The 25,117-nt window shown below is 60.2% G+C and overlaps 5 protein-coding genes across 7 annotated transcripts; 3 read left to right on the forward strand and 2 right to left on the reverse strand.

Annotated features, from left to right (window-relative positions):
- The first annotated feature begins 9 nt into the window (after positions 1 to 9).
- On the forward strand, positions 10 to 5,759 carry COASY (Coenzyme A synthase). Of its 2 annotated transcripts, XM_054801435.1 has the most exons (9): positions 45 to 949; positions 1,391 to 1,605; positions 2,098 to 2,229; positions 2,493 to 2,682; positions 3,137 to 3,201; positions 4,026 to 4,110; positions 4,760 to 4,857; positions 4,949 to 5,095; positions 5,408 to 5,759. In XM_054801435.1, the coding sequence occupies exons 1-9, from the start codon at positions 343 to 345 to the stop codon at positions 5,462 to 5,464; spliced, it is 1,596 nt and encodes a 531-aa protein (XP_054657410.1). In that variant the 5' UTR covers positions 45 to 342; the 3' UTR covers positions 5,465 to 5,759. The 2 variants fall into 2 exon arrangements, 1 of the variants encoding a protein (XP_054657410.1); XR_008573909.1 differs by lacking the exons at positions 4,949 to 5,095; positions 5,408 to 5,759 and adding an exon at positions 3,785 to 3,882 and having other exon boundaries at positions 10 to 949; positions 4,760 to 4,823.
- Positions 5,760 to 6,087: 328 nt separating this feature from the next.
- LOC129195434 (coenzyme Q-binding protein COQ10 homolog B, mitochondrial-like) lies at positions 6,088 to 7,515 on the forward strand. The gene is made up of 5 exons (XM_054801447.1): positions 6,088 to 6,243; positions 6,343 to 6,444; positions 6,548 to 6,737; positions 6,965 to 7,066; positions 7,215 to 7,515. The coding sequence occupies exons 1-5, from the start codon at positions 6,116 to 6,118 to the stop codon at positions 7,380 to 7,382; spliced, it is 690 nt and encodes a 229-aa protein (XP_054657422.1). The 5' UTR covers positions 6,088 to 6,115; the 3' UTR covers positions 7,383 to 7,515.
- Positions 7,516 to 7,963: 448 nt separating this feature from the next.
- On the forward strand, positions 7,964 to 12,811 carry MLX (MAX dimerization protein MLX). Its single transcript, XM_054801446.1, has 8 exons — positions 7,964 to 8,067; positions 8,447 to 8,483; positions 8,650 to 8,739; positions 9,230 to 9,336; positions 9,579 to 9,678; positions 9,943 to 10,042; positions 10,436 to 10,637; positions 11,094 to 12,811. The coding sequence occupies exons 1-8, from the start codon at positions 8,023 to 8,025 to the stop codon at positions 11,148 to 11,150; spliced, it is 738 nt and encodes a 245-aa protein (XP_054657421.1). The 5' UTR covers positions 7,964 to 8,022; the 3' UTR covers positions 11,151 to 12,811.
- A 213-nt stretch (positions 12,812 to 13,024) lies between these two features.
- On the reverse strand, positions 13,025 to 15,677 carry PSMC3IP (PSMC3 interacting protein). Its single transcript, XM_054801448.1, has 8 exons — positions 15,562 to 15,677; positions 15,368 to 15,474; positions 15,200 to 15,289; positions 15,011 to 15,122; positions 14,731 to 14,876; positions 14,217 to 14,270; positions 13,677 to 13,736; positions 13,025 to 13,533 (listed from the first exon to the last, which is right to left on the reverse strand). The coding sequence occupies exons 1-8, from the start codon at positions 15,593 to 15,595 to the stop codon at positions 13,474 to 13,476; spliced, it is 663 nt and encodes a 220-aa protein (XP_054657423.1). The 5' UTR covers positions 15,596 to 15,677; the 3' UTR covers positions 13,025 to 13,473.
- A 486-nt stretch (positions 15,678 to 16,163) lies between these two features.
- On the reverse strand, positions 16,164 to 25,112 carry RETREG3 (reticulophagy regulator family member 3). 2 transcript variants are annotated; one of them, XM_054801649.1, is made up of 9 exons: positions 24,806 to 25,112; positions 23,222 to 23,328; positions 21,957 to 21,987; positions 20,693 to 20,819; positions 19,884 to 19,968; positions 19,323 to 19,460; positions 18,740 to 18,819; positions 18,262 to 18,394; positions 16,164 to 17,758 (listed from the first exon to the last, which is right to left on the reverse strand). In XM_054801649.1, the coding sequence occupies exons 1-9, from the start codon at positions 24,976 to 24,978 to the stop codon at positions 17,325 to 17,327; spliced, it is 1,308 nt and encodes a 435-aa protein (XP_054657624.1). In that variant the 5' UTR covers positions 24,979 to 25,112; the 3' UTR covers positions 16,164 to 17,324. The 2 variants fall into 2 exon arrangements, with proteins under 2 accessions (XP_054657624.1, XP_054657625.1); XM_054801650.1 differs by having other exon boundaries at positions 24,833 to 25,095.
- Between the last annotated feature and the right edge of the window lie 5 nt (positions 25,113 to 25,117).

Consider the following 25,117-nt stretch of genomic DNA (forward strand, 5'->3'; position numbering starts at 1 on the left):
GCTTGGGGGCTCCCCCTGCCTCCGCTCTGGGGTCCCCCGGGGTTCCGCGGGATCCGCGGGGCTGGCGGGGACCGCGACGGGGCCGTGCCCGGGGGTACCGCGGTGCCGTCCGCGCCCGGTGCCGCGGGCGGGGGGCCGGCTCTGTCCGTCTCCTCCCTCCGCGGGCGGAGCCCGGTCCCTACGCTCGCCTGCACCGGGGCTCTCCGCGGCCTTCCTTCCCCGCTACCGGGCACCGACGCCGGGCACCGGCCGGGCTCCCCTACGCACACCGAGAGGCGGGCCGGGGCCCGGGGCGGTCCCGCGGCTCGTTCCGGGGCGGCGGCGGCGGCTTCCGGCGGGGCCATGCCGCCCTTCGGCTCGGGGCTGCTGGTGCTGACGGCGCCGCTGGGCGCGCTGCCCCGGCGGGCGGCGGCGGCGCTGGCGGCGGCGGCGGGGGTGGTGGCGGGGCCGCTGTACGTGCACCTGCAGCCGGGGCTGCGCCTGGCCTCCCCCGCGCCGCGCCCCGCCGCGCCGCCCGCCTGCCCCGCGCTGCTCCGGGCCCTGGCCGCGCTCTACGCGGCGGCGGCGGCGCAGCGGGGCCTGGACCTGCGCGTCCTGCTGGGCCCCGGCCACCGCCTGGCACGGCCGCCCCGCGTCCTGCTGGCCACCGCCGCCGAGGCGCCGGGGCCGGCGGGGCCGGTACAGCTCGGGCTGCAGCACTTGGCCGCCGCCGCCTACGGCTGCCCCCCGCGCCTGCCCGCCCTGCTGCTGGGCAGCCCCGAGGACAGCGGGGGGGACCCCGAGGAGGACCCCGAGGACCCCGATGCGGCGCTTCCCGACTTCTCCGACGTGGCGGTCGGCGGCACCTTCGACCGACTGCATGGCGCCCACCGCCTCCTGCTCAGCGCCTGCTGCCTCCTGGCCCGGCACCGGCTCCTGGCCGGGGTGGCCGACGGCGACCTGCTCCGCCGTGAGTCCCCGGGGTGGCTGGCACCGTGCTGGCACGGGGGGAGCCGGGGGCAGCCGGCCTTGCTGCTGCCGGTATGGGGCCGAGGAGTCAGCCCGGTGCTGGCCGGGACTGGGCGGTGAGGGGCCAGTGCCATGGCCAGCAGTCTGGGGGCCCCGTGGTGCGGGAGGTCCTGGCAGCCATGCACCCAAAGCACCCGGGTGGTGCTGGCCGGGTAGAGTGACGGTGGGGACCCGGTGTCCCATTGGCGCCATCGAGCAAGGCATGCAGACGTGGAGCAGAGGGTGCAGCGAGGGCGAAGGGAGCTGGAGGAGGTAGCCTCCCAAAGTCACGGGCGGGTTTTGTCTCCATCTCCTGGTCTTGCTTTTCCGTCGCGCTCTGCCAGGAGCTGTGTGTTGTTCAACAGACGCTCTCTTTCTTCTCCACCCTCCTGGCACCCGGTAGACAAAGTCCTGATGGAGCTGATCGAGCCGTACGAGCTGCGAGCGGCGAAGCTGCGTGAGTTCCTGGAGGACGTGAAGCCCTCGCTGCGTTACGACATCGTGCCTCTGGCCGATCCCTACGGCCCCTCGGTCACAGACCCTGACCTGCAGTGCTTGGTGGTCAGCGAGGAGACCCGCAGGGGAGGGGAGGCCGTGAACAAGAAGAGACTTGAAAACGTAATGCCTGCACAGGAGCCCAGCGGGCTGCCCCTTCCCACCCTCTCGCCCCTGCCCACCGCTGGCCGTGGGCAAATCGGGTCTTGGTGAGCAGCGCGGCTGTTCGGTGCCCCAGTGTGCCATGGCACGGGCTTGAGGGCAGGACGCAAGTGCGTGTGTCTGCCAGTACCCCGCAGATGGGTGCTTTGCACCAAGCTGCCCCTGCGTGCCCCAAGGGTGGTGCAGCCTCTGCACGCAGCGTGACCTCGGGCAGCACTGCCAGCCACGCACACACGGAGGGTTGGGGTCAGACGGGCAACTCTGTGGGCTCCCTTCCCCTCTTGGCTGCCAGGAATGTGCCCCTCGTGGGGACAGAGCTGCCCTGTGGGGACACTGGGGGCAGCCATGGCCTCGTTTGTGCTACTTCATTCAGGCCTTGACCTCCCGCTGAGCCCCCTTCCTTCTGCTGCGTCCCCGGGGCTGACAGCCCTTGGGGCTCCCTTCTCTTGGCAGGGGCTCCCCAAGCTGGCTCTCTACGAGATCCTGTTGATGAAGGACCCCGACCACAGTCAGCACGAGGAGGAGAAGATCAGCTCCTCCAGCCTCCGGCAGAGGCTGCTGGGGACACTGCTGCAGCCCCCGCGGGTGAGGGGAGGCGCTTGGAGAGCCACAGGCCGTGGTGGGAACAGTGTGCCCAGGAGGAGGGGTGGCAGCCTCGGGAGCTGGAGAGCCAGCCCATCCCCCTGCCGCAGGGGACAAGTTTTGGAGGACAAACTGCCTGCTGCCTGTACCAGCCCCTGGCAGGACCAGGACCCTTCATGTCTGGCTCCAGGCTGGGTGGTCGGGATCCTTCTCCACCAGAGCCCGCGTTCTCCGTCTGCTGACAAGGGCTTTCCTTCTTCCCTTAGCAAGACCCTGCCTTGCCTTCGCGCCCGTATGTGATCGGCTTGACTGGAGGAACCGGGAGTGGGAAAACCTCCATTGCCAAACTCCTGGGGCACCTGGGAGCGTTCCTCATCGACGCTGACAAGCTGGGCCATGCTGTCTATGTCCCCGGTGGCCCTGCCTACGAGCAGGTGGTGGCAGCTTTTGGGGCAGGTAGAGCCACCGAAGGCTGTGGGGAAGACTGGGAGGAGGAAGAGGAGGGAGGGGCGTGCCATCGTCCTAGCGTCCCAGGGAGCCGTCCTGGCCTGCACTCCCCTCCATCCCCGTGGGTTTTGGGCTCCGCTCCACCCATTGGTGCTGTGAAGCCGATGCGGTGATACCCTGAGCAGGGCAAACCACTGCTTTGCCCAAGTCTTGCGCGTCCCATGTCAGAGCTGCAGTGAACTGGCTGGTGCGGAAGGCTAAACCAGGCTGCCGTTTGTCTAGGGAAAGCTCTTCCCTGTCCTTTTCTGGAGTAAGGGGAAGAGCTGCCAGGTCAGGTCCTACAGCTCCTTTCTGGGTCCCTTTGAGAGCCCTGTGCTGAAATCGTTTCACTCTGACCTAGGCTTGCCGCAGGGAAGCGAGTTGGATTCATTCCTCCCAAGCCTGTTCTGCTTCTGTCTTGCAGAAATCTTGAATGAAGATGGGACGATTAACAGGAAAGTCCTTGGGGCCAAAGTGTTTGGAAACCAGGTAAGAGCAGCACAGAGACTGTCAATATTTAATCTCATGAGCAGGGAGCTCTCCATATGTGCTGAAGCTTTTTATTTTTCAGCCCTTTGAGCTGATGACACCTTCCTGACTGTACTTTCTGGCAGTGACGTACAGACAGGGCAGGACACAGAGGTCCTGTCTCTGTAGCCAAGTCAGCAGCCGTGCTGGACACACTCCTTTCGCCCTGGCAGCTGCTGCTGCCTCCCCGTCCCCATCCCTGTCCCCTCTGTCCCATGCTTGTCCTTCACCCAGCGTGGAGCAACAGCCCTGACGTACGCAGAGCCAGTTCTCCCTGACCCTTGCGTGGTTTGGGCTCGTACCCAGAGAGGCTCGGTGACATGGCAGCCAAAGTTGACCCTCCGCATCTGGCTTTCTTGGCCGGGCCAGTGCTCGGCCCTTCGCTCGGGTCCTGCTGGCTGCCCCAGCCCAAGCGTGGAGGCAGCTCAAGGGTTCCCCCGAGATGGATGGGTCTTGCGTGGGTGCTGCTGCGTGGGGAGCTCGCTGTGCTGCAGGGAGGGTCTTTGCAAAGCGCCTCTCACTGAGGTTCTGCTGTGCCTGGCAGGGCAAGGAAAATAATGGGAAAAAGAGCCCCGACCCCGTCAGCGGGCGTGGGAGCCTCTGGCCAGCGTGGAGCTCTCCTTCCCTGCGCTTAGCGAGCAGGTGATGGGCCGGGTCCTTTCCCCGTGCTTTTGCAGGTTCTTTCTGGGTGCCCTCTGTGACCGCTGCTGCCACCAGCGATCCCCTTGTTGGCTGCCCACGGGTTCTGAGGGCAAGTAACCGAATCCCGTTGTGGTCCTTTCTAGGAGCGGCTGAAGAGTCTTACGGACATTGTGTGGCCTGAAATGGCCCAGATGGTCAAGGAGCAGATCAGGGAGGCAGATGCTCAAGGTAACTGGGGCGACTCCCATTGCAGCACAAAGGTGGGAGTTGGGTGCATGGTCTTGTGCAGCACACCACGACCCAGAGCCCCCAGGAATCTGCTGCTTTTGGCAGCACTGTGAGTATTTTCCATGCTCAGATCCCCCGCTTCTCTGCTTGGGCAGCTTGCTGGGGATTTTCACCAGCACAATCTCAGAGCAAACCCCTCCACTCAGCTGGGCTGGCAGCTGGGACAGGCTCACCTCAAGCTTCCTACTCTGCAGGAGGGTGCAGGTTGCTTTCTCTTTCCCATGTGACTTCAAGTCCGGTTTTGGTGTAGTGCTCCAGCAGTGAGTGTGGTGTGCGTTCCTTCTGGGAGCAGAATTTTTCCAGCTCTTGGGAGATGCCGTTGGTAGCTCAGTAGGCATTCGGCTGAAGGCATTGGCTTGCCGTGCCTGGGAACGTGCCATGCCAGGTGCGCCCTTTAAGCAAACACAGTCTCTGCCTGCTGCTCTCTGTTCCACGTGAGGTTCTTTAGCTCAGCAGTAAAGCGTTTGTGCTGCCAGTTTGCAGGAAGGCCTGAGTCTACGCGTGTAAGTGGACCGGCTGGGTTGGACCCCAAGGAGCAGTTGTGCTGCCTTGCGATTGCCAGGTAATGAGGAATGGCCTCGTTCCCTAGGAAAGGCCGTGTGCGTGCTGGATGCTGCCGTACTGCTGGAGGCTGGCTGGCAAGACATGGTCCATGAGGTGTGGACAGCCATCATTCCAGAGGAGGAGGTGGGCGATGCCCCCCGGCCCATCACTTGCTGCCGGGGCTGGTTCTCGGCTTCCCTTCCAAGCTCCTGAGTGTCCCCTCTGGTCCTGCCAGGCCGTGAAGCGCATCATGGCCAGGGACGGGCTGAGCGAGGAGGCTGCTCGCAGCCGGTTGCAGAGCCAGATGACCAACAGCCAAAGGGTGGAGCAGTCGCAGGTGGTGCTGTGCACGCTCTGGGAGACGGACGTCACCCGCAAGCAGGTGAGCCCTAGGCTGGCTGCAGCACTAGGGGCTGTCCTGGGTGGCGAAGGGGGAGGCAGGTGACTGTGACGGGGGCTGGAGGGCTCAGTGCTGTGCCCGGGTCACCCATGGTGTGCCTGGGCATGCCAGTCACCATCGAGGCTGCCTCAGCACGGCCACGAGCGATGAATTCGGGGATGTAAATGCAGCAGGGAAGGGACAGGAAACGTGAGACCCTCGTGTGACACTCCTGCCCATGCCATGGTGCCGCTCGCTTCGTCCCCGGCTTGGCCGTGGGCTCTGAGGTGCTGCCCCATGTGGGTTCTCTGGCAGGTGGAGAAGGCCTGGGACCTCCTGCAGCAGCGCCTGAGCCAGGAGCGCAGCCTATGAGGGGGTCATGCTCCTCTTGACCGTCATGCGCTGACCCCCACGGATCCCACACCGGCGGGACGGGAGGCAAGGGTCCGTGTCCTGGCATCACGTGGCGTCAGTGAGCCAGCCATGCCGGGGAACAGCACGGCGTGGGGGCTGAGCCCACCCACCATGTCCAGCCCTGCGGAGGGGCTGGGGGTGTCCTGCTGTCCCCTGGTGAGAGGGGGGACGCTGCAGGGGCTGCTGAGGCCAAAGGGCTGAGTCTGCGCTGATCCTGGACCTCCCTGTGTGACAGTAAAGAGGCTTCTCCCTCTGTGGTGTCCCTGTGCTGGTCCCGTCCCTGTTCCTCCCAGCCCGCCCTGGCAGGGGGCTGAACCCCACCAGCAGCTGGCTCTGGTCCCCTGCCCTGCCTGCCCCTGCCTGCCCCTGCCCGAGCCCCTGCCCGGCTGCCGGGTGGGACATCGCCCCCGGTTCGGGGGCCCGGGACGGGTCCCGTCCCCCACTTGCCCCGCCCCCCCCCCCACGAGCGGGGCCGCAGCCCCCGAGACACTCGGTGCCGCCGGGGGTGGCCGCGGCCGGTGTCCCGCACGGTGCCACCGGTCCGTCCCGTGGGCGGGGGGGGGGGGGGGGGGGGGGGCGGAGCGGCCGGTCCCGCCCCCAGCGCCCCCCATGATGTCAGTGGGAGCACGAGACCGTCCCGCCCCGGTACCGGCGGGGCAGAGCCGAGCCATGGCCGGGCGCGGGCGGACGCTGCTCGGGGTGCTGCGGACAGCGGCGAACGGCGGGGCCACCTCTCGGTGAGACGGCGTGGGGCCGGGGCAGTGCCGTGCTGTACCGGTGCCGTACCGGTGCTGCGGTGTGGCGGAGCCGGCTCCCTGACCCCCTCACCCCTCCAGGTGTCTCGGCATCCCCCATTCCCCGCCGGTGCAGCCAGCGCGGCCGTTCCTAATCCCGGCGGGCACCGGTCCCAGCAGGCACGGGGAGCGGCGGGTCCTGGGGTGAGTTCTCCCACAGCCCCGGGTCCCGCTCCCGGCCCCTGTGGGGGCATCGGCCGGGCTGTGCGGCCCCCGACCCCCGGCCTGACCGGTGCCTCCGGCCCAGGTACTCGGTGGAGCAGATGTACGAGCTGGTGGCCAACGTTGGGGAGTACCGGCTCTTCGTGCCCTGGTGCAGCCGCTCGGCCGTGCTCTCCCGTTGTGGGCAGGTGCTGCGGGCAGAGCTCGAGGTCGGCTTCCCGCCCTTCCTGGAGCGCTACGTCTCCGAGGTGTTCCTGGGCTCCCAGCGGATCCAGGTAGGCAGGGCAGGACCGGGATGCTGCAGGTCCCGCTGGGGTTAGGGGGTGTCGGGCTGCACCCGGGGAGCCAGACACCCCAACAGCTCCGTGAGGTGGGGACCGGGTTGGGGACGCGGGGTGTTGGGACCGTCCCGTCCCAGTGCAGGGCCAGGGCTGGGCCCCGCACGCTTCGGGAGCAGAGCGGCCCCAGGTGACACCGCCCCAGCACCGTCTCCCTGCCGCAGGCTGTCAGCCGGGACTGCCGCCTCTTCAGGCACCTGGAGACGCTGTGGCGGTTCGGGCCAGGGCTGCCCGGCCGGACAGACACCTGCTCGCTGGACTTCTCGGTGAGTGCCTCCCCCTGCACGGGGTCTGCCGGGGCAGGCAGGGCTGCAGGCAGCACCGGCCGCTGCATTGTGGCTGGGAGGGCGGCGGGGGGGGGGCTGCCTGCCTGCCTGCCGTGAGCCCCCCCAGCACCTCCTCGCTCCCTGCCAGGTCTCCTTCGAGTTCAGGTCGGCGCTGCACTCCCGGCTGGCCAGCCTGTTTCTGGACGAGGTGGCGAAGAGGATGGTGTCGGCCTTCGAGGGCCGGGCGCAGGCGCTGTTCGGGGCGCAGGCCGCGGTCCTTCCCTGCCCACGCGAGCGGGCAGCGCGTCGGGCCTGAGGGCGCCCCGGCCGTGGCAGGAGATGTTCGGGTGCTCGGTCCCGGTTTCGGCTGGACTCCGCCATCAGCCCCGCTCAGGGCCTCCCCCTATTTATGTCTATTTAACCCAGAGAGATATAAATTATTTTTCCAACGCCGTTTCTGTTCCATGCCGCTGACGGGCTCAGTGTGCGCCCGGAGTCCGGTGCTCCGTGTCCCAGCAACGAACCCCGGTGGGGACGCTGCCTGCTCCCGCTGCTCTCCCTCCCCCGCCTCCCCCCGGGGGCTCAGGGCGGCTCCACGGCCCCCCCCCCCCCCCCCCCCCCGGTGCCGGCCCCGCCGAGACGCACCGGCCCGGCCCTTCCCCGCCGGCAGCTCCGCCCGCGGCCCAAGGCAGGGCCCCGGGTCGCCCCGTTCGCGGTACCGGGGACGGGACCCCCGCGGGCAGCGGACTCTGACCCCAAGCCCGGCGCTCCCGCGTCACCCTGACGTCAGGGCGGTTACGAAAGCGCCGAGGCACGTGACGCTGCGGGCCGGGCCGGACCCGCCTCCCCCGGCCGTGCCGCTCCGGTGAGGGCGCCCCCTGGCGGCCAGGCGGCTCGAGGCGGACTGCGTTTCCCGTCGGCCCCCGCGGCGGTCACATGACCGGGGCGGGCGGAAGATGGCGGAGCCGCCCGGCGCCGCGGCCGAGGACTCGTGGGGGAAGGTGGCTCCGTTCGTCGGGCTCGGGCGGGGGACCGGGCCGGCCAGCGGGGCGCCGACAAGGGCTTGCGGGGCCGCGGGCGGTGGGCGCGGGGCCGGGGTGGTGGTGGCGGCGGCGGGGGGGGGGCCCGAGGGCGGGGTGAGCGCCGGCTCGTGGGCGAAGGGTCGGGGAGAGCGCGAGGGGCAGGGTCAAGGGTGAAGGCGAGGGGCAGAGGCCGAAGGTCACTGAGCGCGCGGGGTCCGGAGCTCGAGGGGCGGCCCGGGGGTCAGGGGCCGGGGGGGGGGGGGGGGGGTCCGGGGGGGAGCCCGGGGCGCGGCGGCCTCCGTTCGCTGCCGCAGCCCGGCTGACGCCTCTCCTCCCGCCCGCCGCGGCCCCGCACAAGGTGGACGCAGCCTACAGCGACAATGGCCTGGACTCGGGTAGGTGCCCGGGCAGCGCCCGGCCCCGGCCACCCCCACGCAGTCACAGCAGCCGCCTGTCCTGAGCGCAGCGGTGCCAGCGGCTGCCCGGTGACCCGTCCGCCCTTCCCTCCGTGTCCGCTCTCACGCCCTGGGGTTTGTGTCTCTGTGAAACCTCTTCTTCCAGCGCTCTTTATGGAAAACGCCAGGAAAGGAAGCATAGTGTCACGAGCCAACAGCATTGGCTCCACCAGCGCCTCTTCTGTCCCCAATACAGGTAGGCCTGCGGGTCTTATCCGCTGTGACCGTGGGTCTTTCTGCTCACTGTGGTGCCCAGCGTGTAGCGGGGCTTCCAGCTCTCTCCCCTGTGTGAGGGTGCGAGCGTGGCTGCCTCCCTTGCCGGCTGGGCAGGGTTCCCACCCCCAGCAGGGAGGGAAGGTGATGGGGAACAGCATCAGGGCGTTGTGGTTTCCAGCGGTGCTTGGAGTAGGGAATCGGTCGGGTTTTGACATCTTCCCCGGGGGGCTGCAGGTGTCTTCCTCCTGCCCAGCGCCACAAGGAAAGGGAAGAGGTTGGCAGGGCCCCGTGGGGTGTTTGTCCTTGGCCTGACCTGCCAGAGCGGGGGCACGGGGCTGTCCTGGGCCTGGCTACAGCCGCAGGGCCCAGCTGGTACCCCGAGCTGTCATCCCCTCCGTGCGCCGATGCCCCGTGCTTTGGGAGCTCACCGGTCAGGCTCCTTCATGCTCATGCGAGTTTCCTCCATGCAGATGACGAGGACAGCGATTATCACCAGGAGCCCTATAAGGAGTCGTACAAGGACCGGCGCAGGCGGGCGCACACCCAGGCGGAGCAGAAGAGGCGAGACGCCATCAAGGTAACGCAAGAAGCCGCAACTCACTGGTTCCCTGGGGCCCTGCAGCGCCCAGCACCCTGCTGTTCTCAGCACCTTCCCCTTTGTTTTGCTGCTGGATCTGCCCTCTCCAGACACAAGTGTGCCGGGAGCTGCCTTGGCCCTGGCTGGCTGCGTGGTGGGTGCTGGGATCTGGCACCTTTGAAACAACCGGTCTCACACTGCTGAGCTCCAAATACACGCGCTGTGGCTCTGTGTCCCCACAGAAAGGCTACGATGACTTGCAGGCCATCGTTCCCACCTGTGAGCAGCAGGATTTCTCCATAGGCTCCCAGAAGCTGAGCAAGGCCATTGTTCTCCAGAAAAGTGAGTCTCGAGAATGGAGAAAGGGAAGGGGGTGCTATGGACTCCCAAAACGCCTCGCTAGAGCATTCAGCCTCCTCGCTGGAGGTTCAGTGCTTCTGGACCTTCTGGTGAGGTGATGCTCTGGGGGAGCCCCGGTGCCAGCCACCTCCCTGAGGAGAACTGGGGCAGCCGGGAGCTGATGCTGCCAAGGCTCGGGCACCTTCTGTGGGGATCTTGGGGGCTTCTGTGTGCTCTTGAATTCTCATTCTGTATTTTCATGCTCAGCCATTGACTACATCCAGTTCCTGCACAAGGAAAAGAAGAAGCAAGAGGAGGAAGTTTCTACCCTCAGGAAAGACGTGATGGCCTTGAAGATCATGAAAGTGTAAGGGAAGAGCTGTTGGTTGCTGCCCTCTTCTTCCCGCTGTTTCCCCCCTGTCCTTTCAAGGCTCCGTGGGTGCACTCAGTGCTTCGCAGACAGCCTGGCACCCAGAGCACCAAGCCTGTCCCTGCCTGCTGCCATCGTTTCTTCTCCTGCGGCTCGTTAGTGTGGGTCTGTTTTGAGTCACTTGGTGGAGTTTAGTGTGAAGGTGGATCCGAGTCGGAAAATGAATCCGCTCCCAGCGTCAGGACAGGCTGCAGCTTCCCAGAGTTTAGTTACTTGCGGGATCTTCTGCAAACTCTTGGTCCGCCCCATCCCTGCAGCGGGTCTCGGGCAGAAGCTGAGGCTGAGGGGCCTCACGCTGCTGCTGAACACGGGGCGCTTGGCTTGTTTCAGGAACTACGAGCAGATTGTGAAAGCTCATCAGGACAACCCGAACGAGGGGAAGGACCAGGTCTCTGATGAGGTGAAGTTCAACGTTTTCCAAGGCATTATGGATTCCCTGTTCCAGTCCTTTAACGCCTCCATCTCAGTAACGAGTTTTCAGGAGCTCTCGGCTTGCGTCTTCAGCTGGATTGAGGAGCACTGCAAGCCTCAGGTGAGTGTGGGAGCCGTGGCGGGGGCTGCTGTGACAGCAGAGGGAAACGGGGCAGAGAGCTGGAGTGCAGGGCTGGGGCAGGGGCGTGGGGGGGACGGGAGACAGTGCCTGAGCTCCAGCCTCTCCCGCTCCAGCTGCTGGAGTGGTTTGATGCTGAAAGCTGGCCAGGGTGAAACAGAGTTTGGAAGGAAAGTCCTGCCCAGTCCCTGTCACTCTGTCAGGGCACCTAAAGGTTTTCTGGGAATTAAAAAACCTCTGAGTTTCTGCAGCCCAGGAATGGAGGTGGGAGCATTTCCCATATGGGTGTGGCGGTGTTTGGCACCGTGTGTGCCAGCTCGGGCACCGTGAGCGGGGCTGATGCCCGTGGCACGCGCCCCAGGCTCTCGCGGGAGTCACTTACCGAGGACGGGCCATTCCCCTGCTGGAATAACTGACCGTGTCTCCTCTCTGCCCCAGACGCTGCGGGACATTGTGATCGGGGTCCTGCACCAACTGAAGAGTCAGCTCTACTGAGCCTTTCCGCTGCAGCGCCAGCGGCTCCGGGGCTGCCGCCGCCTCCATGCCCGCAGGGACCGGGTGTCTCCTGCCCTGGGGCCTGCGTGACGGGCACTGGGAAGGGCTGGGCCGTCTCCCTGTTCTTAAAGCTTCTCTGAATTATTTATTGTGTTGACTATGAAACCAAAACAGGGCTGTGCAGCCACCTCTGGTACTGTCACAGTCAATATTACCAAATATTTAGCAAAGGCGGGGAAAACCATGTGTATTGAGGAGAGGTTTAAGGTGCCAGAGAGTCTTTAGCTCAGGCAGGCGTGGCGGGGTTTGCCTGCGCCACCGACTCTCTGCTGCGGAGCAGATCTGCTCTGTAACCTCAGGCCTCTGATCCAACCCCTTCTGATCCCGAGGGGGACGGGGAATGAAAGAATGCATGCTAAAAGCTGTTGGTTTGTTAAAACAGACTAGGATTAGGCTCTTCCCCTGACTGCGGGCTTTCTCGCTCCTCCCTCTGAAGCAGCTCTTACGGGGCAGGTGGTTTAAGTCATGTAGATGCCTTGGGGAAGCCCGGCAGAGCTGGCTGAAGGACGAGCCCGTCTGTGCCGGGGAGATGCTCACTCAGCACAGCCACGACCTCCCCGGGGGACTTGCTAAAACCTGACCTCTTCTGCTGTAGCTGTAGTTCCCCTGAAAGGGAAAGGGGAGCGAGCTTTCTGTGCAGGCTTTTCCCGAGTGAGAGCTGAAACGCGTCTGGCTTCATCTGTCTTTGGGCTTTGATGTGGCCGTACCGCGGAGGAAGGTCGTGCAGTAGCTGTAGCGCAGCGCTGCCACACGCTCTCTGTGCGCCTCCTTAGAACTTCTGTACACACACACCTCTACATAACCAGCCTTGATTTGATCTTTACTTTTGTTTTTATAAATCACTGAAATCATCCTGAAGCATTATCAGTGTCAGCTTTGCAGACAGATGCTCTCTGGGACACTTTTCAACCCATCACACGCTGCTGCTGTCAGTATGGTTCATGGCTCTGGCCAACGCAAACACTTCGTGGCACGGTGTAGGCTGCTGCCCAAGCGACGGTTGTTCACCGCAGAGCGATTGTACTGGGGCTCCTCCCGCGTGGTGACGCCGGCAGCAGGATTTGTTCTGCCATCACCTTCGTGTTACCACTCCAGGGGTAGCGGATATTTATTTTACACTGTTTTTTCCACTGTCGATGAGGTAGCACTCAGCTCCACGTTACATGGTTTGAACACTGCAGCATGAGAATGTTTAACCTATTGCTTCTACCCACACTGAGTAGCAGAAAAACCCATTTGGGGGGGTTATTTTTATAGAAAATTATTCCTCAAGCCCCACATTTGGGTGTCCTTTCCAAAGCAATGGAAGCCCCAGAGTCAAACCCTGTGGTGATGCACCTCACCGATGAAGCGCACGCAGGGTCAGCTGTGTCTTGCCTGGAAGATGTTGCTTTGTGCTGAAGAAACCCCTCTCGTGGGTGAGCGGGTTGGAGCTCTGCGGGTGACCGGGGGGCACAGACCGAACCCCCGGAGATGCTCTGCCAGAAGCAGCCTCCTGCCCTGGGAGGAGGATGTGGAGTTTTACAGACCTCACATGTGAAAGCAACATATTTTTCTATTGTGAAAAGTAATTAAATAAATTTTGCTGAATGTTTTAATGATTTTTTTTTTTTCTTTCTGCTTTTATTTCTGTTGCTGTGGAGCTTTTCCCCAGAGCTGCTCAGACAGAGAGGTGGTTTCTGGAAGCCCAGCCCAGCCATTGCAGCTCAGGTGCCCCTGGGGGCTCCTGCCTCCTCCCCCCTCCCAGGGCTGCTGCACCCCAGAGCCTCAGCCCTGCCCAGCACCCTTGGACAGAGAAAAATGCAACAGCAAAGCACAGCCAAACCAAAACCCTGGTGTTTAATGGATCATATTCTCCTGTCCCACTCATTCACGCTGCGGGAAGCAGCTGAAACGCACACAGAGCTCTGCAGCAGTAACGGTCACTGGTTTATTCACCTCACTGAGGCGATCGCTTCCTTTTCTTAGTGGAACACCAGGAACTGTGCAACAGAGTACCAACCCTTCCCCTGCCGCCACAGGAGGACACCTGTCCTCCAAAGGAAGAAACAACATTTGCTCCGCAAGCGAGACAGCAAGAGGGCCCAGTGCTGAGTTACTGGCTCCAACCACCCTTCCGGCAGCAAAGCATTTTAAAACAAACACATATAAATACGCAGGACGAGCCCAAGCCCTGCAAAGAGGAAAAAAAAAAAAAACCCAACCCAACAGCTGAGTTTTAGCATCAGCTCCTTCTCCCTGGGGCAAAGACTCGCTCAGTGCCTCACACAGTTGCTGGCAGTGTGACGTTATGGTCCTCGTCCGTCTCTATCCCAACCTCCTCCTGCACAAGAGCAGAGCGTCTTAGCAGGGCGGTGGCCCTGGCGGGGCAGGCAGAGCCGCAGGCAGGGCCGCAGGCAGGGCAGGCACAGCCGCAGGTAGAGCCACTGCCTGGGGCCACAGGGCAGAGCCCAGCTCAGTACTTACGAAGAATTGCTTCTTGCTTTTGGGATAGCCCTCCAGGATGGCGTCCAGCAGCTCGGTCGCCTGAAGAGACAGGGGTGCCGTGAGGGCTGCGGGGCAGCCGCACCGAGCTGCCAGCACCAGGCAGCCCCACTACAGCTGTCGGGGACTGTCCCCTGTAGGGGTGTCATGAGCCAGCGCAGCTCCGGTGACAGCGTGGGAGCAGCTGTCTCTTAGCGCGAGGAGAGTCTGGTTTGTTTCCTGAGGACAGGCAGAGCTCTGCAGCGACACGGCCTTTCCCAGGGCATCGTCCTGGTACCCCTGAGTATTCCCCAAACCCGCACAGTACCAAGCGCAGCCAGCACAGCGCTCCCTGCTCCACTGCACAGCGTTCGCCTGAGGTCTCCTTGCTCAGCACCGCAGCGGCGGGAAGGTGCTCAGCTCTAACAGAGGCTGCTCCCCAGCACACCCCACATCCCCAACAGGGCGCCAGCATCACCCAGTGTCACCATGGGACTGCCACCGCCGCTTCCCACCCGCCCTGCCTGATGCCGCGACCGTTACCATTCGCTTCCTCCTCCGCCACTCCTTGCAGTACAGCTTCTGCTCGCTACAGACCTGCGAACAGCAAGACAAAGTGAGAACCAACCCAGCAGCAGCTGTCCCGTGAAGCCACTGTACACCTGAGGCGGGAAGCGCCTGGTGCCAAGGACCCACCAGACGTCCCAGCTACAGCCAGAAGTTATTTAACAGCACAAGTGGCCCACGAAGCCCCTGCGGGGACATGAACCTCTCTGGGAAACAGATCACCCGAGACAGAAAAAGGGGAGTTGACCAAGTGGCAAAGGTTTGCAAGGAAGAGGCAGCTCAGGCTGTTTCCGAGAGACGCCCCAAGAGCCACCACCATCGCACACATAGCTGAGGTTCGCGCACAGGCTCTGCGGAGCGGCCCAGGTCCCACACAACACTCTGTCATACAAGTGTCAGTCAGACTGGGGACCTGGTGAAGGGTCTGGTATGATTGTCCCAGCCCTGGCCCTGCTGCTGGTGCTCGGCGCAGCCCCAGGCAGCTCTTTACCTTCTCTTTTTCTTCCGGAGTCACGTGGTTAGTAGCAGACTTAATCCTCTCCAGTTTCTCCACGTAACTCGCGCAGCCCTTCCTCAACTCCTCGATCTCTCTGGCCATCTCGGGGGTTGTCATGGAGCTGTTCAGGTCCTTCAGCTCTGGAAGGGAGGCACCCATCACCAGTGGGGCCGACAGCCTGGTGGCCAGCACACAGCTGCCCATGCCCGCGGGGCAACCAACTGCTCCCTCCCGGTGCTGTGGGGTCCTGGCCGGGTGGGCAGGATGCGCTCACCTGCCTCCATCTGCCGGCAGCTCTGCTGCAACGCCTGCACCTTGGCGGAGAGCGTGGCGATCTCCCCGTCCAGGCTGCGGAGCTCCGCATCGCTGGCGGCCGGGAGCTGCTCCTGCGGCGAGGTGGCGGGTCAGCGGCGGGGGGGGACGACGGGTGCCCGCCGGGTCAGCGCCCGGGGCCGGGGCTCACCTGGTCGGCAAAGTAGATCTTCTGCTTCCCGTAGGCCTTCTCGCGGACGCGGCCCTGCTGCGCCAGCTGCTCCAGCGCCTTCACCACGGCCTGCGGGACGAGCGCCGTCAGCCGGGCCCCGCACCCCGGCCCGCCCCACGCTCCCCGGCCCGGCCCGGCCCCGCTCACCGCTTTGCCCAGCCCGTGCTCCCGCTGCAGGTTCCCGAAGGCGTCCTGGGCACTGTACGGCCGGTTCTGCTCCCGCAGGTACCGCAGCAGGACGGCGGCGGCGCCTCCTGAGGGACAACCCGCCGGTCACCGTCGGCCGCCGGGACAGCCCGGGACCGCGAGAGGAGGGCGGCGGCCGCCCAGGGCTCACTCACCGCCCGCCGCGGGGCCGTCGCGGCCTTTGCTCATCCTCCGCCTCCGCTCGCCCCGCTCCGCTCCCGGCCGGCGGCGTGACGTACTTCCGGCGCGCCGCCCGCTCCCCGCCAACCGGCAGGGGGCGGGAGAAAGACGGGTTCCGATTGGCGAGGTGAAGCCACGCCCATAGAGGGCGGGGCGGCAGCACCCGAGGGCGGAGCCGAGCACGCGGTGGCCCCGCCCCTCCGGTCCCGCTCTCCCGGAGCCCACGCGGTTCCGCCCGGTCCGGGGCAGAGCGGCGGCCCCAGGGCGGGACAGGCCCCTCCGCGGCGGGGCGAAGGGGGAAAACGGCGGCCGGAGAGCGCTGGACCAGCGGGCGGAGGGGAGGGGGAAGCTCTGCACCCCCGGGGCAGACAGGAACCGGTCCCTAACCCCACCCGGGTGCGGAGTGCACCCACTCCCCGCCACCACCCCACCCCAGGCCAGCGGGGACGCTGCCGCTCGTGTAAAATAACCCGTTAAGGACACGCACCCCACCCCCACCCGGGGCTGCGGGCAGCCGCCCCCGCACGGCAACGCGCTGCTGGGAGCAGATTTAGACAAAAAGCAGCAGCCAAAGGGGTTTCCCTGAAGAGGTACGTTCTTTGCTGCACAAACATGATCGGAATCGGGTTCTATGGCTTAGAAGAAGCGATGGGAAAGCTCAGTGCCGCAGAGAGGGCCGGGGCCATCACGCTGGCAGAAACACTCTGCCCCGTAGGCTGCTGGTTCGTTAACGTGACCGCGACAGGCACGCGCTCATCAGTCACCGCTGGCTTGGGCTGGTGTCCCCCGTTCGGTTCGTGCCGGTGGGCTCTCAACCGCACGAGGCTGGGAAGCGGCAGGCTCTGCCCAGGGCCAGAACAAAAGTGTTTGGGCCGACCAGCTCCGGCTCTTCCCTCCTGCAGAAAACCTGTCCCTAGCAGCTCCCCAGAAGCGCAGAACCACCACTGTCCACGCCAAACGTGTGCTGGAGGAGCACAGGGCATTTTTAGCAAATTGTTAGTCTGTTATTTCAGGAAAGCAACACAAGAGCAGCTTCCACACGTAGATGTTCTTTGCAGGACTCTAGTCATCACAGTAGATGTCTTATTGCCATTACGTCTCTTACAAAATAGCATCACTAGAAAGCTGGAACTGGAGATGAGTGGTCATTGCAAGTACAAACATTGTGGCCGTACACCGTCGTGTCCACAGAAGGAGCAAGGGGTTCGTATCTACCCGGATATTGCTGGGAAAGACTTGGATTCTGTGCACATTTTAGGAGCGGGGAATGGTTGTCTTAAAGACAGAACAGCATTAAGTCCCAGACACTAAGTCTGAGGGGAAACCAATCCCGTTCACCTGGTTACCATCAGCTCCGGAAGGTCGGCTTCAAGATTGTTCTCAGCGGCGCTAAGTCGGTCTGACCAGTGGTCTCTAGAGCTGCAGCCACCAGATTTATTGTCTTAGGTTGAGGAAGTTCGGAGCAAGCAGCATCCCGGCAGACGGTGCAGGGCAACGCATGGGTGATTGTGGCGCTATCTCATCAACGTCTTTTCCCTATGAATTACCAGTGTAGTTTATTTTAAAATCCAAGCGAGGCTACAGAGTCACAAGTCACAGTGGTGTTCCCAGCCAGGACTGGCTGTCACATCACTCATACCCATACAGGAGACGATCTAGGTAACTGTGCAAGGCTTTTCCTTCCAGGATTCCCCTCCACGATGCGCAATAGAAAACCAGAGGGAAGCGGTGGGATTGCTTACTGGCCCCGTGAGCCAGCAGGATCCAGCTGGTTCAGCTCGGACTGATCCAGCAGTTCAAAGTCATCCCCTTCCGCGTCAGTGTCCAAGTCCGAGCTAGCTGTTCTCAGATAAGTCTTTGCACCTCTCTGGGGATTGTCGCTGCGCGAGGAGCTTGGCTGAGGGGCTCCTGACAGTGCAAGCTGTATCATCCCTCTGGTGACAAACCCAGCTATGTTGTTAGTAAGATTCTGTACAGATGGCAGTGCGCCGGATTCTTCCTGGTCATATGGGAGATGGAGATCTTCTGCTCCTTGTGGGCGGTAAGCCAGACTTGGGATCCCAATGCTGGTGTCATCTTCATCATCCATGCCAGTTGCTTCCGGGTTTATGGAAGGGAAGTCGGGGAGATCCCTGGCAAAAGATTCTTCTGGGTCACTGTGGCCGTCCAGGTCTAGAAGGGGAGAAAGTGCTTTAAAAACACAGCACAAGCCACACACCCTGCAGGCAAGGGCAGCACAGCACACAAAAGCTGGGCCATTACTTCCCCAAGACAGACCGTCTCTTGTCATCTCACAGACCAAACACTCTTTACTCTCCCCCCGCGGCTGTTCGGGATGCCTGCTGACCTCCCGGTTCTGCAAGGAACGCAGATGCCAAACCAGAGGAAAGCACCCCCTCCCAGACGCTACGCTGCCACCCGTATTCCTACGGCCTGGCAGAACTGGATCTGCCTTTGAAGAGCAGCTGTCATTGCTCTACTAAAGCACCACAGGAATTAAGAAGGAAGCTCAGTTCTGAAAAATAGGTAGCTGCATCTCATCTTAGCCAGCAAGACAGACATCAAACAGCTAGACCTCAAGGATAGAAGGCAATGAATGCATCCTCCCTCCTACACATCACACCGGCGCCTGCTCAGAGTTCCACACCTTCCAGAAACTGCCCATTTCCTCTCACCTTCTGATCCCTCCGTCAGGGGAGTCTGGCCCCTCGAAAGGTTAAACATCCCGTTTTCAGTGTAGGAAACCTCAGCATCCGAGTGCTCCGAGTCAGAGATGGTTAGTTCCTTGGCGACTACAGAGTCATCCAGCTTTGAAATAGGAGATACAATTGAAAACATCAATACTGGAAAACTTATACCTGTACCTCAAGACAAAATACATGATCCAGTGGCCACCAGTTAAATCCGGTCCTCATGGCAGGCTGGTATCTGAGGCTCATTTCACACTTCACTGCCCAGCCTAGGAGGCTATAGTTGGTACAAGCAGCGCTGGACATACTTGAGTGAGACAGAATAGGAAAGACATCTCTAAAAGGAGAACATCCTCATCTGATTTTCCACCACAACTCAGCTACAACATGCTGGATACAGGGCCACGTGCTACAGCGAGTTTGTTCTATTCACCCGAGCTCTATTTCAGAGATGCTTCGTTACCTTGGGACAGAATGCGGCAAGCTCCTCTTCGCTGTCACTCCCATCTTCCACAGCCTCCTGATGAAGGGATCGGCGACGCACTGCCAGAAACCAGAGTCAAAGCTTATTATTACTCCCAGGACAGGGGTCTGTACAGGACCAGCCTTATGCCGAGCAGAAAACCCCTAAACCGGCAAGCTTGGATGTAACATAACACAGCATGCTTTGCTCCACAGCAGAGCAACGTGATCATTTCTGACTTGGGCTGCTGCAGATCTTTTGCTGAGATGAACATGTTTAGCAGCTACCTTGCACCGAGCCCTTCCTCTTTTTTCAGTGCAACTGCAATATGGAACACACAGTTCTGGCAGCTGAGAAACGGAGCGGCTCGGCACTGTGAAGAGCTTACACCAACTGCTAACTGGGAGGTGCCTGCGGAGGCAGAGCTGCCTCGCTTCCTTCCCAACGCAGTTGCAAGTATTTGCCAAGGGTGCTGGTGTGACTGCCACGCCGTACACGCAGCCCCATCCCGCTCCAAGACCACGGGCTCGATTCCCAGACTGTTTCAGGTACCAAGGGTCAGAAACACAGTACAGAAACTTACGTTGCTTCTCCCGCTGCTTTGATATCATGTAGCCTCGAACGCTGAAATCCAGCCGCTGCAGAGCTGGCTCCAGCTTCATGTACATGCGCTGCCCCAGTCTGTGGTACACAGCAAGGGGCCACAGCAGGATGAAGAGCACTGAGGTAAGTGGGAACGTGATTAGAAGTTCATTCAGGATGCTACTTGGCAAACATCTTGCCCACTTTGTGATGCAGCGTAACACACGCAGTACGCAAGATCTGAGTACTGAAGGCAACACTGTGGGAGGCAGTTAGAATCGGTGCAATCACCTCTGCCAATTTAACAAAATTGAGAGGCCAACCTGTTAGTGCTCAGCTCTACAGTTACTAAGCACTCAAACATGTTCTCTCTGGACCAGAGGCCTTAGAGTCCTGGTCAAGAACCACCACATTCCAGGCAGAATGTATTATTTTAAATTTTAAAGCCATTCACACAAGCTTTCCTTTTGAGCAGAAGAGCCCCATCCCTCAGACATTCACATCCTGCCCATCTCTACCCCTTTTCACTTGTAAGTCTGTAATGGCATGGAGATCTACTTACACAGCAAGTATGAGAGCAAGAGTCCAGGGATATACCGGCCCAGGACAGCCAGGAAAGTAAAGACTCCACACACTAGAAGGCAAAACTGAAGACATGGGAGACAGTGAGTTTCCACGGTTAAGCAGTGGATTCACTCAGTTCTTGACCATCTTGTTCTCTGCAGATTCTAGGTCAAGTTGTAATTCTAACGACAGTGAAGCCTCCCTAGCGTGCAATGACCCTGCTCTAGGACTAGCACAGACACAGGAGGTATCTGGCTTTAGATCTGGTGACGGGCAGCACCAAGGCCTCTGCCTCAGAATATGAGGAGCTTCCCAAAGCAGGTATGCTAAAAGCAAGGAAGAGGCTAAAGAAGACAAAACTCTTCGAGGTGAAAAGGATAAGGACAGTACCACAGTGTTACAGGTTCCTCTCTGCATAAGCCTCAAAAAAAGAAGAAAAAGGGGCAGGGCGGGGGAAAAACTTGACACACTTTCTCAAACTGTTAAAATCCAATGAGGGAGGTGAGTTTGACAGACACTTTAAAAAGCCAGAAACCTCCAGAAGGAGCGGCTACATTTCCACTTCACTAGCGCAATCAACATGCTGACACTCGTGTTCTCCTCCCTCCTCCACAACCTGATTATTCTGCCTGTACTTTTTATTCTTCTCCACCACTTAATAGCCACGTTGTTGTGGGAGACCTCCCGTGGTAACCTCCCATGTCTGAATGCATTCAGCCAACGCTGGATGCCACCACAAAAGGATACTAGCGGTCAGCAGCAGCTCCACACCAAACATTTTATTTGCTGAGGTCTGTACATTCTTACCTTTCCAGGGTTTTGCCTCTTGAAAATGAAGAGATTACTTAAGAAGTTGGTCCCAGCCACCCATCCTTCAGCCAAATGGTGACAGAGTTCTGGCACTCCGAGCAGCCGAGGGTGAACGTATCCCCAGCTGCAGCAAAGGGAAGAATTCAAGAACACATATTACTGCATCAACGTCAGTGCAGGAGTCCCTTGTTACAAACACTTGCCTCAATGCTACCTTCTCTTCTCCCCCAGCTCCTGGGCTCTAGAGATGAGGGTCAGCCTGCCTTTCAAAACACCACCCTGCCAAAAGCAGCACTTCTGCGCACCATTCTACAAGTGTCCCCCTTCTCCCGTAGCAGCTAAGGAGCAGGAATTTCAGCCATTTGCTTTTTTGGCTTAGACTAGTTTCCATGCTACTGGAGGGAAAGGGCAGTGCAGAAGCAAATCAAGCAAATCCGTTTGCTTTTTCTGCATTTATTCGGTCAACTGAACCCCCAAGAATTCAGCACGAGGTTTACAAGCTGCCTTGGACCTTACGTAGTATATTCAGTTAGTTCAGAGACACTGTCTTTGGCAAGTTCTATTAGGGCTTTTTAACTGCTAGTCACAAGTACTTGAAGGTTAGGAAGAGCAATTCCTTTTGTACTTGGGCCTCTTGCAAAAAAAAAAAAAATTAAAAATTGTCATTTGGCAACAGCTCAAGTGATTTAATCAGGAACTGAGCATCCAGCGGGGCTCAGCAGCACCAGCGGGCAGAAAGGTGTGCCCAGAGAGAGGAAGGTGTTATTAGTAAGACAACACCCCAGCATTTCTCAACCCATTATTAATGCTGCAGTCAGATCATAACTATGCAGTAACAATTTCTGGGACAAGCCTATAAACATCCCCTATGGAGTCTCAGAAGACTTCATTATTTCAAAAAAAAAAAAAAAGTTGGTTTCCTCCTACTGGAGGCCCATCCAAAAGGAATTGCTTTTAAGGCAGCACCTGTAACTCAAGGGTGCAGGGGGGAAGTGGCAGGGGACGTTTTACAACACTCAAACAAGCATTATTGGGGGTCAGCATGAGGCAAAGATTAAGTATAATATAATGGCTTGGGCAAGTCGAAAACTTGTCACAACGGCTCGGCAGAGAACAGGGCTCTGTCCTCCCTCCACTAAGCAGCTCCCTTCTCCCCCTTCCTTCCTCACTCAAGAAGCCAACACTACAAGCATGTGCAGGTACTAATTACACGGTATCACAGCAAAGTACCAAACAGCAGAGGATTCAATTAGTTTCCTACCTCTCATTGTCTAATTCGTCAGGTCTTGCCACTAAAATATTAAGAACAGACACTACATTAGTTGCAAGAAATTTGCCATGAGAACGCTTAGCTCTTGGGATTTAAGTAAAGATTTAACAAGCTGGGGAATACCTGGAAAAGACAATAACTATAATTAAGAACCAGAGATGCATCACTCCAGAGCACATTTTGAACACGTACACGTCACAGTATGAGACTGCAAGAGAGTCTCCCTGTGGCCCCTCGATATTTGTTGGGCATTGTCTGGAAGGCTGCTCTGGTTTACAGTGACAGGTATTAGCAAAAACCACCGCTTTCATCTCCCTCCCTTCCCCTCCACACCCCCAGATGGGGAAGGAAGAACAGCTTGCTTACTGAGAGGCATCAGAGATTTAAGTCTTTTGATACTTTCTCACCCAGGCTGGGATTTGGAAAGCGGCCCAGGGATGTACCAGTTATCCTGACAAATCAAAGTTGAGGTTTTGAGGGAGCTAGAGAGACACTTCCTCATCACTTCAGCTACAGAGCCCAAGCCACGCTGCTGCTAGGAACCAAGGAAAACCCTAATGTCTTCCCAAGAACTAGAGAACAAAAGTTGAAGCAGAAAGCTGGGAGTTGAACTTGCTAGTTAGTTAGGGAACTACCTCTGAGAGCATGCAAACCACACACACTGCTTTAAAACCAACCTGTCCGTGCAAAGCCAACGAAATCCTGAGCTGCTAACGATGGTAGTATTCATGAGTATATTAATATCGCAAACGACAGATAGAACAGCTTTATTTACTGAAAGTTTTAGACTAACTTCATTAACAGCCCTTGAGATGCCTCTCCTTTCAAAGAAATCTCTACTAAACAGCAAGGCTGGGACTCGTCTTTGTCCTAAAACATGAAGCTGGTTTATTACAGATTCCAAGGAATAATCCAGACGTGTTCCATGTACACTTCAATTCTTGCTCTTGTACTGAATGTTCAGAAGGTGAATCACTGCTTCAAAACCTGCACTAGTTCACGTATGCCAGATGTTTCAAGATTATGAGACAAATACCAGTGTCACAAGCACAAAAAGCTCTTCTCATGTTTATATAGGTTAGGATTTTCCAGCTCCAGGAAGAATGTGCCTACGGTGTTCCTGCCTGCTTCTACACTCACAAAGCAAAAACTCCAGGATTTTAACTATTTAACTCCAGGTGGTGCAGACCCTATATACCTCTAGGGCTAAAAACAGTGCTTGACTTGCTGGTATCAATTGAAATGTTGCAACTTACCTCCAATTTCAGGCCAGATTTTGTTCTTCCACTGATCTAGACAAACTACTACTATAAGGGTAAATGCAACCAGGAACAGCAAGCGAAGAGAAGTCAGAGCAAAAAACCTACGGGGAAGAAAGAAACAAATCAGTACTGAGAAGATCTGCGCGATGCACGCAAACGGGGTAACACAAACTAACTCAAAACGAATCACTCAGTGTCATGGTTTAAACCCAGCCGGCAATTAAGCACGAGGCAGCCGCTCGCTCGCCCACTCCCCCCACCCCGGTGGGATAGGGAGGAGAATCGGGGACGGGGCGGGGGAAAAGTGAAACTTGGGCGTTGAGATAAAGACAGTTTAACAGGACAGAAAAGGAAGAGAATAATAATAATAATAATGATAAAAGAATATAGAAAAGAAGTGATGCACAGCCCAATTGCTCACCACCCACAAATGGATGCTCAGCTAGTTCCCGAGCCATGGTGCCCCCCGCCCTGGCCAACCCCCCCAGTTATATACTGGGCATGATGCCACATGGTATGGAATATCCCTTTGGCCCGTTGGGGTCAGCTGTCCTGGCTGTGTCCCCTCTAATTCCTTGTGCACCTGGCAGGGCTGAGAAGCTGAAGAGTCCTCGACTTAGGATAAACATTACTGAGCAACAACCAAAACATCAGCCTGTTATCAGCATTGTTCTCATTCAAAACACAGCGCTACACCAGCTTGCTAGCAAGAAAATTAACTCTATTCCAGCTGAAACCAGGACACTCAGCGATAGCTAGAGAAAACCGAGCAAGTGCTAATCAGTCAGCGCTCAGCCTGCCCGTGCTGCCTGGTGGGAGCTTATCAGGCAGCTGCCGTCAGGCTGCTGTAGGCACCCTTATCTGCTCGTGCCATTTCTAGCAGGACAGCCTTGCTTTACAGGGGGTAAAGCCCTGCTTTTCACCTGTCAGAGGCAAGCAGAACCTGCTGCCCCTGCCTCCACAGCGCACAGAATAGCTTGGGTTTCGCTGATTAGTTTTATGCTTTCAGATAACAGGAAAAACACGCGGAGAGAGACAGAGCTGAAGTAGACATCAGCGCTTCCAGGTTCCTTCTTGTCTGCTGAACTGGGTCACGGACTCCAGCGCTTTGGCTAGCCACTCGGGCACGGACGGTGCTCACGATCCCCCGTGCGGGGCCTGTTCACCGGGTCCCGGGAGCAGGGGTACGAGGGAGCCGTGAGCCCCGTCGCTAGTGCCCCCCGAGTGCCGGCCTCTGCCCCTGCGCCCACCCGAGCCCCACTGACACGGGGGGAAATCCCCTCAGGGCAGCGCGGCGCAGCTGCGGCCCAAAGCGAAGCGGCCCGCAGCCCGGGGCGTTCCGGCGGCTCCCACGTTACCGAGCGGCCGCGGAGAAGCCAACCGTGGCGACGCGCACCCGCGGCCCCTCCGCCGCCGTGAGGAGCCTCGGCGGGACGCGCCTTCCGACACAGGGACCGCTCCCAGCCCGGCTCCGCCGCAGAGGAGCCGACCCGGGTCCCGTCGGGACGGCCTGCGCCCCGGCCCGCCTCCCGCCCCCCACCAGCCGCGGCCCGGGCCCCGCTGCCGCCCCCCGCTCACCAGAAGAGGCCGTGCGCCGCCACCCACCACAGCGCGCTGCGGCTCGGCCGCTCCCACACCAGCGCGGCCTGCGCAGCGCTCAGCAGCGGCTCGTAGGGCCCCAGGCGGCCCCGCAGCGCCGCGCTCAGCTCCTGCACCCGCCGCTGCCGCTCGCCGGGCCGCGCCGCCGCCATGGCTCCCGCACGGCATCAACATCCGGCCGCCCCGCGCGCGCGCGCACGGCAGACCACCGCCGACATGGCGGCTCCCGGCGCCGGAAGCAAGGCAGCGCTGGGCGCCGCCATCTTGGCGCAGGCGCGGTCGCCGCCGTCT

The sequence above is a fragment of the Grus americana genome, chromosome 22 (assembly GCF_028858705.1).
Source record: "Grus americana isolate bGruAme1 chromosome 22, bGruAme1.mat, whole genome shotgun sequence".
Lineage (NCBI taxonomy): Eukaryota > Metazoa > Chordata > Aves > Gruiformes > Gruidae > Grus > Grus americana.